Source organism: Achroia grisella, unplaced genomic scaffold, assembly GCF_030625045.1.
Source record: "Achroia grisella isolate CSIRO2021 unplaced genomic scaffold, CSIRO_AGI_Agris_v1 utg702, whole genome shotgun sequence".
Classification (NCBI taxonomy): Eukaryota; Metazoa; Arthropoda; class Insecta; order Lepidoptera; family Pyralidae; genus Achroia; species Achroia grisella.
The window spans coordinates 736,691-750,081 of NW_026712999.1; the positions used below are offsets into that span (position 1 = coordinate 736,691).

The following is a 13,391-nucleotide window of genomic DNA, read 5'->3' on the forward strand; positions in this document are numbered from 1 at the left end:
CAAATGGTGCGAATGTAATAGTATTTTTACACAAAAATCATTGAATAGTTGTCACCCCTTTATTTTTCACATTGCTCCAATCACTGTCTAATTTTATAGTTATGACGTCATAGGCCGAGGTTCGAACCCCTAATGGTAGTCGTATCCATCAGTTTGTCATAAGTCCTTCTGCGGGTTTATTGTGCCCTTTGCACTCTTTATTTTTATAAGGTGAAGCTCTTAAGGCCAGCCAGCAACATCATTAGAATGGTTCAATAGTTTAGTTTTCTTTATAACCACTAGGGCTCAACAAGTTTTACCTAATTAAAAACCACATATATATACTTAAAATATTTTTATTTTGTTTCACAATTAATGCAAATATTACCAGTCTTATGGCTTTAACTCTCATCGGAGTGGCCATACTGAAATCCTGCAACATTTGCAATTCTGTCACGTTCCGAAATCTATTTTGCAATATCTGAATGATGGATCTTATAGTTATCTTCTACTGATTTATAAGCTGTTGATACTTAATTCAACTACATAGGTTCGAAATAAAACTTCTGCAATACAATGTATTACTATTAACATGAAATTTGAAGTACTAATAAAAAACTTTAAAATAGTTCCATAAAATTTTATAAAATTGCAATGTTGTAACGTAACATCGGGTTGGGTTTTTTATTTTTCATGTTTTACGGCTCTGGATACATATCCCGTTGAGCCCTACTTTAACAAATGTCTAACAAATATGACCAGCTGTGGCGTGGCAAAAATCATTATATTTGGGACAGAATTTATGAATGGTGTCTTATATTCAACCTTGAAGGTATAATTTTGACAGATAATACAAATGTTGCCAGTCTTACAATATTTCGTAAACCCTAAACTGGCCGCGCAACTTAATTTGACAGTGTCAATTGGAAATATGACAGCTGCCCAGACGTAAACATATCTATACACTTTTCTTTATTACTTGATATATTTAGTAACAATTTTGACATGTCTTTAAGTTCACTCATTTCAAAATCAGACATAAAAATGCATTAACCTTAGCCATTTATGCATCATACGAAGTACCAAAGAAAAATGTAGCACTGGCCGCTTAATCAAGATCTGTATAATTTTAACATCGTTATTTATGATAGTCTAAAGCCTTAAGAATATCTTTCAATTCTTGTCTCTGACGGGTCTAACGTTGAAAAAAATTAAATTGATTGCAGTAGGCATATCGGAGTGCTACAGGTCTAAAATATCTGACAATAGCACAAACCCCTCAATAAAAAAATATATACTACAGTGTAGAGTAGACTGTACACTAATTTAAAAACATTGAATCATAAGTTCTGGCTACACCAGAGAGTTTTATTACAAGTAAACTAGAACAGAGCAGATCACTCGACGGGTTAATACATAATCAATTACCCCAATAATATTTATATTACCATCCATTTATTTTACTTTAAAAAACATTTCAAAATTGTTTACTAAGTATCAACGAATAGGGTACAGATTTAATTAACAATGATAGGATTATTTCAGCCGCTGCAACAATGTCGAGTTGAGAAGGTTGGCCTGAGCGATGGTAAGGCTGGGGTCGCTCAGCTCCGTTGTGGGGTATGACGTGAGGAGAGCGAACGATTGCAGTTGGTACGCAGGTTCGGCGCGAGACACATACTCCGCTAACTGTCCCACTGTGTGCGTGTGGTTGAAGCGGCCAGTCAGACGACTACCATCTGCCAGCCGGAACTATAGTGGTAACAAATAAGTATTATTATAAATATGACGCCATGAATATATTTATCTTTCTAATATTATAAACGCCAAACTTTGTGACTATGGATGGATGTTTGTTACACTTTCAAACAAACACTATTTAAAGGATTCTGAAGACACTTCACAGTTATATAGCTTATACATAAGAATACCACATAGGCTACAAAATTGATGAGGGTGAAGTAGGCACAGCAAGTATTATGATACAATAATAATATCTCAGGACAATTCACACATCACTCACGCAAGCTAAACAGAGCTTGTGTGCACAAATGGTATTGTGCACATTTTTTTGTCAACGCCTAAATAATATTTAACATAGAAAACACCCATACAGCAGGAGGGGAAAAGGATTGTTAGTAATGGGGAACAGTAGCCCCTTTGCTAACAATTTATCATATTAAGTCGACCTCCACGCAGTCCCCCCTGGAAACCATCGTGTTTAATTTCTAGTGAATTCGTCAAGATAGGTTAACCGGTCTAACTTTATGCGTATTCTATCATCCTTCACTGGTGCCCCGCTAGCATAAACCGTTAGCGCAGACGGTTGCATCAAAACGTATCGTGCTAGGAATCAAATACATGATTATCCGAAGGCGGTGTGTTAAACCGTTACAACACATTATTATTATATCGTTATTCAATGAAATTCTATCAATATAAGTACTATGTGTGTGCTATCCGCGGTTCATTTCTCGGGTGTGACATACCTGTATGGTGGTGACGGGCTGGCCGTCGTCGAGCCGTAGTGCGTCCTGTGCCGCTCGCAGATTCGCTTCCCTGTCGACGGGTCCGGCCGGGGCCGTAGCGCCCGCTACCGGCGGTGTCGGACTACAACAACATCCTACATTTTACTATATTTTCTTACTAACTATTGCCCGCGTTTGTCAGCTTTTTGTCTGTGCTCGTGAAACAATCTAATTATATGTTATTACTATTAAAAAATCTAAATATTTATATCACTTGTCTAGATAACACATTCAGAATGTCGTCAGAATTGGTGCGAACGCGACTGAGCAGTGAAGCACTACGCTTGCAAATAATGGCATTAAAACACTGCAAGCTACATCACAAAGGTAATATGTACATAAAGCACACAGACCTGCCCAGCATTTGTCCTTTGCCAGTGAACGCCTGAGGCTTGTGCTGCGAACGCGGACATTCTTCGTGACGACGGTCTTCCAAACACACTCGTACCTCGGTGCCCGCACCCCCACCCAGAGAAGGCGGGATCTCACTGCAAGAGAGAAATGACAGTTAATGCTCTACTGTAACTTTAACCCGTTAAAGTATAACAAACATACAGTAATGTCCTAGATGTTCCTAAAATATTAATCTAATTTTGATGAAACTTTGGTGAATGATTATAGGTATGCATCACGACTAGGGCCCTCACTGGACACTGCAAATTAAATAAACACATGGCAAACTAAGGTCTGTGCACAACAAAAATCTGCAGACTTTGCCAAGCATAAGAAGAAACGCCACTACCACTTAAGCATAAACGAAATATCTCCTTTGAAAAGTTTACATTCTATCCTGAGGAGATAATTGCTCTTCAGGATTGCTCAATATCCTTCAATTATTGTCCCTGACAAGTTTAGCAAACTCTGAAAAAAGGCGAGCCAACGATAACTAATTAGATTCAATGAAATTTTGTCCATAGGATAAAGTAACTAATATCAATGTTTCACATTAGTCAGATTTTCTTTAAACTAGTTTGTTTTAAGTATACATAAGTGTAAACTCATATTACATAAAAAAACGGGACCTATCTTTAGTTTATTCGTATGTACAATCCAAGACATTATATAAATTTGAAAAAATATGTAAGGCATTGAAATTATAATGAATTTTCAGAATAACGATAAAAATAAGTTTATATTTACTATAATTATTATAGTAAATATAAGCTTATTTTTTTCGTTCGTTTATGTAATATGAGTTTACACTTATGTATACTAAAAACAATCTAGTTTAAAGAAAATCTGACTAGTGTGAAATATTTACGTTCCCCTCTACTCGGTTTACTCTAACATTTACGCCAAAATTTCGATGGAAAGTATTGGTATCGCGCTTGGCTGTATGCTGGCTGGCTGGCTGGCTACCCCACATGACTGAATAGAGAGATATTGAAGAATATACATATCATTATTTTATAGCGTGGACTGCTCTTAACTATGAAACACTTACCCTCTACGTATATACTGTAGGAACTCTGCATTCTCTGGGTCGGTGTAGCGTCGCAGCGGACCTGAGTCCACGGTGAAGCCTTCTCGATACAGCTGCAGTCGCACCGACCGAGAACTTTCCTGTCATTTATACAAAAATATTCAATAATACAAAAAACACCCATAGTAATTTGATTTATGTACTAAATGTAAACGACCAAAGTGAGAATGAGACAAAGTGGCCTGCGTGGCGTAGGTGAGGCACACCCAATTCTGGCCCCAGCAGCTTGCCTCGCAAGCTATACTCAGCTTTAAAAGATTTTGATGCGGAGGCATAATGGTTGTTTACCATCAGTTCAATGATAATGTCTGCGATAAAGAAACGAAAAAATAAAGCTCTGAGTCACCTGTGCCGATTGTCCAGAATTAGACGGTGTCACTTGTTCATGATCATCAGCAGTCTGACCTGTAGCATAAAATAAGTACTTACATTTAATTAAGGTTTATATAGGCTATTTTAATTCCAAGATGGTTTCTTTTCTTTTATTTGTAGGTATATTATGCATATGTTGATAATACATGTATATATTTTATATACATTTGTATTATTTTCGTCTAATATAATTTTAACATTTTCTTGCGTTACAAAGAGCTGGCAAGAAATTTAACTGGTATATTTTACGTATTTAGTCTGAGAGCACTGCTAGAGGTAGAGAGAGAAGAGGAAGGGGGAGGGAATGAGGAGGGTTGTTACTGGGTCATTTAGCATGATATAATAAAATATAAGAATGCTATATAAAAGTCTTTAAAAACATTTACCCAGCCTGTATCCAGCGCCGCTAAAGTGTCCACTACGCCCCCTACTTGCGGAAGACGGCTCATCTTCAAACACAACAGCTCCGCGTCTGAGGATTTTTTTATTACTATTTTAATATCACGAATGGCACACAAGGAGACGGCTCATCTGATGGTAGGTGTTACTAATGCACATGTGACGCTGACTGTATCACTTATACTTTCCATAGGATTAAAATGGCATGCCTCAATATAGTGTAATTTCACTCCTTATCTCACATCAACAGATACCCATTATACAAAGCAACAGAAAGACGGGTCCTCACAGACGTCATCGTAAAAATATCTACCTCATTTATTTTATTTATTAGATATTCTTAATAATGTACTTAAATTAATAATAATATACTTAACAAACTATTTTGCAAATTATCAGATACTAAAAAATCTTATTACAAGTAATATGTATATATACAATTACGGTCTTATTCATAAAAAAACTTATTGAAGGTTTATAGAGCTCATTAGTTAAAACATTCATTAGCGCTATTGAAGGTTTATAGAAGTGCGTTATTCATAAACCTATTATAAAGCCTCGCTAACTAATAGAGGTTTATAGGACTGTTTTTATCATTATGTTGCAATCTTGACGTTGGACTGTTTTACCATATACGCAGGTGACGTAATCAGTGTTGCTATTTTAGTTGCTTCACCACTAAATCTAGCAGAATTAACTCCTCCAGTGTTGAACAAATTATGTAAATTAATACATTTTTATACATTTTCCTATTGAATATATATAAAATTGTATTTTTTTATTGTAATTGTATTTCTATTTAATAAAGTTAAGGGAAGATAGAAGTATTTCTACATAGTTTTTAAATATTACAATGATTTTTGGTTTAAATATGCATGTATTTTTATGCAAATTTTTAATATAATGGTTTCAAGTAGTTTTATTAATTCATTAATATTGATTTAAATATTTTGTAAAACTCGAGGTTTCTTTGCTATATAGTGGATTCAATAAAACATCGTTGGCAACACTGGTTCTGTCAAAACGATTGTTTTATTTAAAATTGCATGTTATAATTTACGATTGGTTTAATATAGTTACGTTAGAATTAGAATTAACGGATTGATTACATATTACGGATTTCATTGTCTAGTAAATTTTAAAATGGATAAACAAAAGAGAGCACGAAGCGAAAATTGGTTGGAAGACGACAAGGTAAGATTGTGTTTACTTATCAATATTTGTTAATTTGTCCAGTTTTGGATCAAGTAAATTATTTTTTATGTACGACTTTGAATTTCACTTGTTTTAACTTTTTATTACATTCATTTAATGCATACCTTATTTTTGATAGAATTTATTGTTGGAATTGATCCGCGAACGTGTCGCCGTACTAGAAAATAAGAATACGGATACGAATACCAACAACTGTAAAAAGAAAGGATGGCTGGAAGTTATGGATAGGTTATTTATTATTTGTAGAAGCTAGCCCGTAGATTAGAGTAACTTGCATGCTTAGTATAATTTTATATGTGAATTGTTATTGCTCATGTACTTACACTTCAATATATTTTTCAGTTTTAATGCAATGTGCAAAGGTAGCAGACGCACATTGCAACAAATAAAATCTCAGTGGGGAGTCATCAAAATATGTAAAAAGAAAAATTTAGCAGACCAGAGGCGATCTCTGAATAAAACTGGTGGAGGACCACCTACTGTGACTGTTCCAGTGGACAGTACAGACATATTGGCATGGTTACCGCAGGAGTTTTACGTGGACACCAATCTATATGACTCTGACGCTAAAACAGGAATTCCAGATGATCATGTAACCTATTTTTTATTTTTTCATTACATATAATATAAAAAGTAAAGGTAGTAAGTGTAGGTTCATTAATCATTGTGTTCATATTTCAGATAAATGAAATAGATGTACCTGTAAGCGCTGTAAGTAATATATAATATGTAGTATCTATTATATCATGACATCAATGAACTCAGCATAATGTATATTATATAACATATATATATTATTTTTATAAATGTACATGTTGTAATTAAAAGATTCCAGACAAACCTAGAGAACCAAAACTGAATGAAAAAGCACCGGAGATGCCAGAAATTATTTTGGATCTTGATGAAATTATTGAAAATGTAAGTAATATAGAACTTTTAAATATATTTTGTGTGCTAAATGACTGGGACCAAAGATTATAAAGAGATGTTTGATATGATTTATTAAATTGGTTGGTATAATATGGTGTTTAATATATATAAATGTTGTTATTTCTTTTGTAGTCTCAAAGTGGCAGCACCAAAGAATATATTTCAAATGAAGGAAAGAAATGTAATAAAAAAAGAAAGGTACCCAAATAAATTTATACACAATAAAATACAAATATTTTTTATAATTAAATAATTGTTTTTTTTTTTATTATACAGCTCACAAATACAAACAATTATATACAAAAAATAGCTGATACAGAGATCAAGAACAAAAATGAATTACATAATATACAAATGGATAATGAAAGAAAGAAAGCAAGAAATTTAGACTTGGAGTATGAAATTCTACAACAAAAATTGATATTTTATAGAAAGAAAAACAATCCAAGTATGTAGACAACTTGTAACAAGTTAAATATAAAATATAGTAAACAAAGTAAATTAACATAATTTATTTTATTAAAAATTATTTTGTATAAATGTATCCAAAATATATCGAGAGTGTCTTCTTACAGCACCATTGCCCATTCCTTCATCAATTTGATGTTGTGATTGAATGGTAACCTCTTCAAGATTCTCATATTCTGAAATTAATAATATTATTACTTTACAGGCCCATAATTTATTGAAAAATATAATGTATTGCTACTTATCAAAACACAGCTTAAACAACAAGGATTAGAAACATGTCTGTATAACTATATTCAATGGATGACTGTGACTGCATCATATATCAGAAGATATAAATAACAACAATGTATAAACTACATTAAAACTTTGTCCTTTACACATAATCTGGATAAATAGTTTGAAAGTTACATATTCATAGCAGACCTGTGAGGCTTCAAAAATAATTAATTCTGGAAGATTTTTACAAAAATACATTTTCATATGAAGTCACAGGCAACCGCTAGTTGTAATAATTGTGTAACAGTGCAAATTATGAATGCACTGAAGTTGATAATCATTTCATAGTAAACAAATTAGTGTTTGTACAGAAACTTGTATAGTAAATTTTTTGTAAAAATTGTGTTTATTAAATAATATTGAAAAAATAAAGTAGTGTTTCATTAAAAGAATTACCTAATATATCGTCATTCCTACTAATAGCGATATTGTGGAGCACAGCTAAAGCCACTATAACTGCCTTTCCATTTTCCAGCGATACACTTAATCCATGTAGTAAACATTGGAATCTCTGTTTCCACACTCCAAAACATCTTTCCACACTATTCCGTGTTTTGATATGGGCAGAGTTATACCTTTCTTCCTTTCTACATACAGGATGCAAAATTGGTGTAAAAAGGTAGGGCAGAAGTGGATACCCTGAGTCACCGAGTAAACGTCCTCTAAAGTGACCATTATTAAACCTTTCTTTTATAATTGACTCAGTAAATATTCTACTGTCATGAGTACTGCCCCTCCATCTTGCTACAACATCTCTTATTACAAGTTTTGCATCACAGACAACCTAAAATCAAAATAATTAAGTACTTTATACATTACTAGTACATATATATATATATAAACCTTCCTCTTGAATCTATTATAACCCCCCTTCAACATGCATTGTATAGTTTTAATGTGACTTTGTTTTATACTATGTAATGATAATTAGTTAATCAAACAATATAGATATGTTTTACACATAATACATAATTTTATCACCTGCACATTCAAAGAATAATATCCTTTTCTATTTATGTAATATTGGGCTGCATCACCACCTGTTTTTTTAATTTTAATATGGGTACAGTCTATAGCCCCTGTAACCCCTGGAAAACCAGCCAGACTTTCAAAATTTGTCATACAAGACCGTTCCTCTGTGACAGTTTCTGGCATTTTTATAAAAGTGGAAGCAAGCTGAGCAATTGCCTTTGCCACCCTACTACATATCCTACTAACTGTGGGTTGACTGAGTCCATGAAGATCAGCACAATCATCCTGAACCTATGAAATGAAAGATATCAAGATTAATTATGAGTTTGAATTGTATGAAAACTTACATTATCCTATATATATATATATATAAATATATGATTGATGAATGTATTGTAAAAAAACTTACCTCTCTTCGTCCCCAACACCTCAAAGCAGTTAATACTTGCAACTCTGGAGAAACGGCACCACCTCTGGGATCTTGTTTTAGTTGATCGTACACCAAGGAAATTATATATCGAGCAGTACTTTTATTGAATCGGTATTTATATTTAAAGCACTTATCTGGTAAAAGAAATGGATTGACTTTTTTTTTAAATGTTTTTTTTTGACGATTTCTTGACATATCAATTAAATTAATTGTAGAAATAGTCGTAATTGCTTCCATTTTATTAATTAACGGAATAATTATTTCACAATTTTTAGGTTAAAATGCCGCTAAAGTAGGGAGTTGGCTCTGTTAACTTTATAGGCTCGCTATTTGACGTTTTAACTTTATCGGACCGCTATAGAGCGTTTATGAATAACGTTTTTCACTATCAGAGGTTTATCATAGGTTTATAGAGGGTTTATAGAACTGATTGCTAATGAACAGTTATAAGAGCTTTATAGAGCGTTTATAAATAGAGATTTTTATAAAGCCTTTATAGCTCTGTTATAGTGGGCTTATAAAGGCTTCTTAAGTTTTATGAATAACACCGTTAGAGTATAAATCTGCTGATATAAGATCGGTCAGCGGTCACGTTGCCTAAATGCGTCTAACCTTCCCATAGACTCCGATTGACGCACGGTTGATATACCAGGGCCCCGCCCTCTTTGAAAATGGTATTTAGGTAACGAATGACCGAACGATTTGGTAGGAGAGTTTGAAGCTGCTGAGATAGAGAGAGAGAGAGAAAGAGAGAGAGAGAGAGAGAGAGAGAGAGAGAGAGAAAGAGAGAGAGAGAGAGATTCCTTTATTAAGCCTAAAGTCTCGCAGTATACTCACTCTCTAACACTTTTAAACATTTCAGTAACAATATCCTTCGTGCCCTTTCCTGGTCCAAGAATTTGCTGACCAGAGCGCTCTGAACCACCAGCATAAAATGCCTGACCTGTAACAATAAACAATTCATATTTATAAACAATTTTCAGTATTACCAACATGAAAAAATATAAATCAAATTAAATTTACATTACCATGCTGTGGGTTGATGTGAACACTAAGCCTTATTAGAAACATCCTCTCTAATAAAAAGTTATAATCAAGTACATATTACATAAGACTTTGGTATAAAATCCTCATATATATGAAAGGATGCTGAGTTGTATAGCAACTAAGTAAAACTAAGAAGAGAGTATTTTATTTCCGCCAACACTATGCTATAGTAGTATATAGACCTGCCCCATTGTCTGTTTTATTTTTTAATCTGGATATCTATTTCCTTAACATACTATTCTTATACAATAATCTTTCAATTTCTTTTCTCAACATCGTAATTTCTTCTATAATGTCAGATTCCAACGATTCACTATCATTTGAACTTTTGGACGGTTCTGATGGTTTCTTTACACTTTTCGAGCATGATGCTTCATTGCGAAAGAATTCTTGGACAACTGTTCTAAGTCTGTTTGGTATCCAACCATACTTTGAGTTTGATGCTTTAGATAGGATGAAATACTTATTATAATGTTGTACTCTGTCACCAGAGGGAGAATTTATAATTCATCAGGATTTGTATGTATTATCTATTGCCACAAGCTAATTTGAAATAACATGTCTAAGGTTTGAAGGGTGGTTATGACATTGGATCCTTTCATACAATACTTGTAAAGGGGGGAGGATTGTTGCTAATGACTGTTCTACCTATTTCTTGATTTTCAAAGAAAAAGTTGGATAGACTACATAATGGGATGAAGGCAATGATAATGATTACTTAGTGCAATTGTAATTTGGACTCTATTCTCCTCTTAGCCTATCATTTGGACTGTTGTGCATGAAGTCTTGGTGTTATTATGATGTATAAGCTATATTATTGTAAAGTTTCATTAAAATCCATTCAGCAGTTTTTGCGTAAATGAGTAACAAACTTCCACCCATCCACACTCACGAACTTCCACATTTATAATATAAGTAAGATAAAATACCTTCATCTTCTTCACTCGAACTCTCTTGCTGCAGAGAATCTAATGTTGCAAACTTTGTGTTTGTGGGTTTCTTCTTATCCTTTTCCTTGGATTTCACTGGAGATGTGGGTTGTACATCCATGTCAGTATTTGATAAGCTTGCATAAGGTCCTGATGCTGTGGCCTCTTCTACATTACCACCATGTTCATAAAAGCTTGATAATGCTATCTATGGATGACATACAAAAACTTTCTATTATTTACTGTAGTGACCATCACTCCTCTGTAAGAGATCACATGAGGGATACACAACTTCCATAACCTGTAGTTTCATTACCAATTGTGGAAAAATAGTGAAATTGAAATTTATTTGAACAGTATATTTTTTTTATTTTATTTTATTTTTCTCATTTCTTCCAATATGTAGTATATATGTATGTATATATGTAGGTTTATATATTTATCCCTAATGTAAGTATGTATATCTAGTAGTATAATAAATAGTGTCTTATGTGTGCCACCTACCCTATTCTATGTTCATAAGTCCTCTCTTCTAGGTTGTCAGTAAGAGATTGCATTTAGCGATAAGACCGCCTTTTGTTATTTTTTACTATTTACTGTATTTTCTCATTATTTTATGTGTACACAATAAAGAGTTTTTATTATTATTATTATTATTATATTTCAATTTCTACTTTCTTCCATAATAGAATTTTCAGTTATAATTTCAGACTACTTGCAGCTACATAATATGCATTGACTTCTTTCACTTATGCTAATTTATTTACCACAAGCAGCTCATCAAACATTGGAATCATACCTATTATGGTAAAATATAAAAAGCAGGAATATAGACTAAGCTCATATAGACATATTTTATGAAGAGCTGAAAATTATGTAATGAAAAAGTGTCTTTGCATGGGTACATAAAAAGTATGAGGTAGGCCAGCAACTGCGATTGAGCCTAGCCTGAACCATCTATAGGGCTCACACCACCAATCACAGTAGAATGCTAATACAAAGTCATTGTTCCGGCAATGGCCCTCATAGGTGCTGTATAGGTATGCTAAGGTAATTTTTAGTGAGTGGAATCACACACCTCATTGTCAGCCCTCTTATAGACGTTTAAAGACTGTTCCATAACTTACTAAAAATTATGACCCACAATAATTAATAAATTTCAATGCCACCCTAGTAAACTAATCATCAGCACAACAATGTGATAATAGACTTCAGCTAAAGCATCAAATATGCCAGAATTGCATTTAATAATAAAAACAACAAATATGAGGAACTTAACTTCCTATCTAACTATACAATTTTAGTAAAGTAGCCATTGTTCTCTTAAATTAATTTGATAAAATTCACAAACACACACAATACAATAGAGATAAACAAATAAATTCATAAGACATTTGACAAGGATACCCAAATTAAATAAATAAAGAAAATAATTAAATGCTCCTGTTTAATTCTTTTATTTATTTATTTATAGGTTACCTTAAATGTGGTACAATTGTTTACATTAATTTTAATTGTCTCAACTATTCAGTCATCATGACATGCAACAGTTATCATTGTCAATTTTCTATAACAGTTTGAATATAATAGAGCATAAGACCCATAATATTAATTCATTACCTACTCAGATTAATTATTAAATAGGGCTTACAAGTACAAATAGTCTTGTAACAGCGATGTTAACCAAATTACATAAAGTCAAATATTGTTCAACGAAATATTAATGGAGAATTATAAATCTTACACACTATCCTACATTTTTGCAGAGTAATGCTATACACTGTAAAAGTACTGATTGAAACTGCAGACAAATTATTATCACTTAAAATAAAACAATTGTAAAGAAAATTATTCACCTCAAGTTGCCAATTGGCAGATTCTAAAAAGAATTTACTGCTTTCTTCGTCTGCACCGGTCACATCACAAAACTGTCGTACTGTATCTTCTTTATTAGCAGACATATTTCAAATTATTACTTTAATACACAATTTAAATAAGTTTATAGAAGTGCCTATAAAGAGAAACAATCATAAAATAATAAATTATTAATACGAAAGAATCGAAGTGAACAATGCAATGATAAGCGGAATTTTATTCTCTCTCATAGCATACATTGACATGACATACTGACAATGACAATACTAAATAATGACAGCTTATTTTTTTTAATAATTCACTCTTTGCAAACATTGCAATTGATATACGGATGACTTGCTTAGAAAAAAAATATACCTCTATGCGTGTATTAAATAAATCTCAAAGTAAAACGTGTTTTGAAAGTTTTTAAACTATTTCTAACATAATTGTAATAGTGATAGTGCCGTTTAAAAAAATCTATTTCATATAAATTAAATTTAAGT

The 13,391-nt window shown here is 32.7% G+C and overlaps 3 protein-coding genes across 3 annotated transcripts; 1 reads left to right on the forward strand and 2 right to left on the reverse strand.

The window, feature by feature from the left end:
- Positions 1–1,146: 1,146 nt before the first annotated feature.
- Positions 1,147–13,156, reverse strand: LOC131850074 (NSFL1 cofactor p47). Its single transcript, XM_059200225.1, has 9 exons — positions 12,888–13,156; positions 11,032–11,239; positions 9,893–9,998; positions 4,749–4,834; positions 4,337–4,395; positions 3,952–4,070; positions 2,861–2,995; positions 2,469–2,589; positions 1,147–1,731 (listed from the first exon to the last, which is right to left on the reverse strand). The coding sequence occupies exons 1-9, from the start codon at positions 12,990–12,992 to the stop codon at positions 1,516–1,518; spliced, it is 1,155 nt and encodes a 384-aa protein (XP_059056208.1). The 5' UTR covers positions 12,993–13,156; the 3' UTR covers positions 1,147–1,515.
- On the forward strand, positions 5,577–8,012 carry LOC131850076 (uncharacterized). The gene is made up of 8 exons (XM_059200228.1): positions 5,577–5,955; positions 6,095–6,204; positions 6,319–6,568; positions 6,658–6,687; positions 6,805–6,894; positions 7,039–7,104; positions 7,183–7,354; positions 7,580–8,012. Exons 1-8 carry the CDS (start codon positions 5,905–5,907, stop codon positions 7,585–7,587), a joined length of 777 nt encoding a protein of 258 aa, XP_059056211.1. The 5' UTR covers positions 5,577–5,904; the 3' UTR covers positions 7,588–8,012.
- On the reverse strand, positions 7,328–9,602 carry LOC131850075 (putative nuclease HARBI1). Its single transcript, XM_059200227.1, has 4 exons — positions 9,035–9,602; positions 8,635–8,916; positions 8,050–8,437; positions 7,328–7,550 (listed from the first exon to the last, which is right to left on the reverse strand). Exons 1-4 carry the CDS (start codon positions 9,290–9,292, stop codon positions 7,426–7,428), a joined length of 1,053 nt encoding a protein of 350 aa, XP_059056210.1. The 5' UTR covers positions 9,293–9,602; the 3' UTR covers positions 7,328–7,425.
- Positions 13,157–13,391: the final 235 nt, after the last annotated feature.

Coding starts and splice junctions, on each gene's coding strand:
- LOC131850076 (XM_059200228.1), top strand. CDS start 5,905: ATGGATAAACAAAAGAGAGCACGAAGCGAAAATTGGTTGGAAGACGAC. Junction 6,205..6,318: donor TGGCTGGAAGTTATGGATAG/GTTATTTATTAT, acceptor TATATTTTTCAG/TTTTAATGCAATGTGCAAAG. Junction 6,895..7,038: donor TTGATGAAATTATTGAAAAT/GTAAGTAATATA, acceptor TTTCTTTTGTAG/TCTCAAAGTGGCAGCACCAA.
- LOC131850075 (XM_059200227.1), bottom strand. CDS start 9,292: ATGGAAGCAATTACGACTATTTCTACAATTAATTTAATTGATATGTCA. Junction 8,917..9,034: donor GGTGTTGGGGACGAAGAGAG/GTAAGTTTTTTT, acceptor TTCATTTCATAG/GTTCAGGATGATTGTGCTGA. Junction 8,438..8,634: donor ATTATTCTTTGAATGTGCAG/GTGATAAAATTA, acceptor TTTTGATTTTAG/GTTGTCTGTGATGCAAAACT.
- LOC131850074 (XM_059200225.1), bottom strand. CDS start 12,992: ATGTCTGCTAATAAAGAAGATACAGTACGACAGTTTTGTGATGTGACC. Junction 9,999..11,031: donor TTCGAGTGAAGAAGATGAAG/GTATTTTATCTT, acceptor TTATTGTTACAG/GTCAGGCATTTTATGCTGGT. Junction 2,590..2,860: donor AAAGGACAAATGCTGGGCAG/GTCTGTGTGCTT, acceptor ATGTTGTTGTAG/TCCGACACCGCCGGTAGCGG.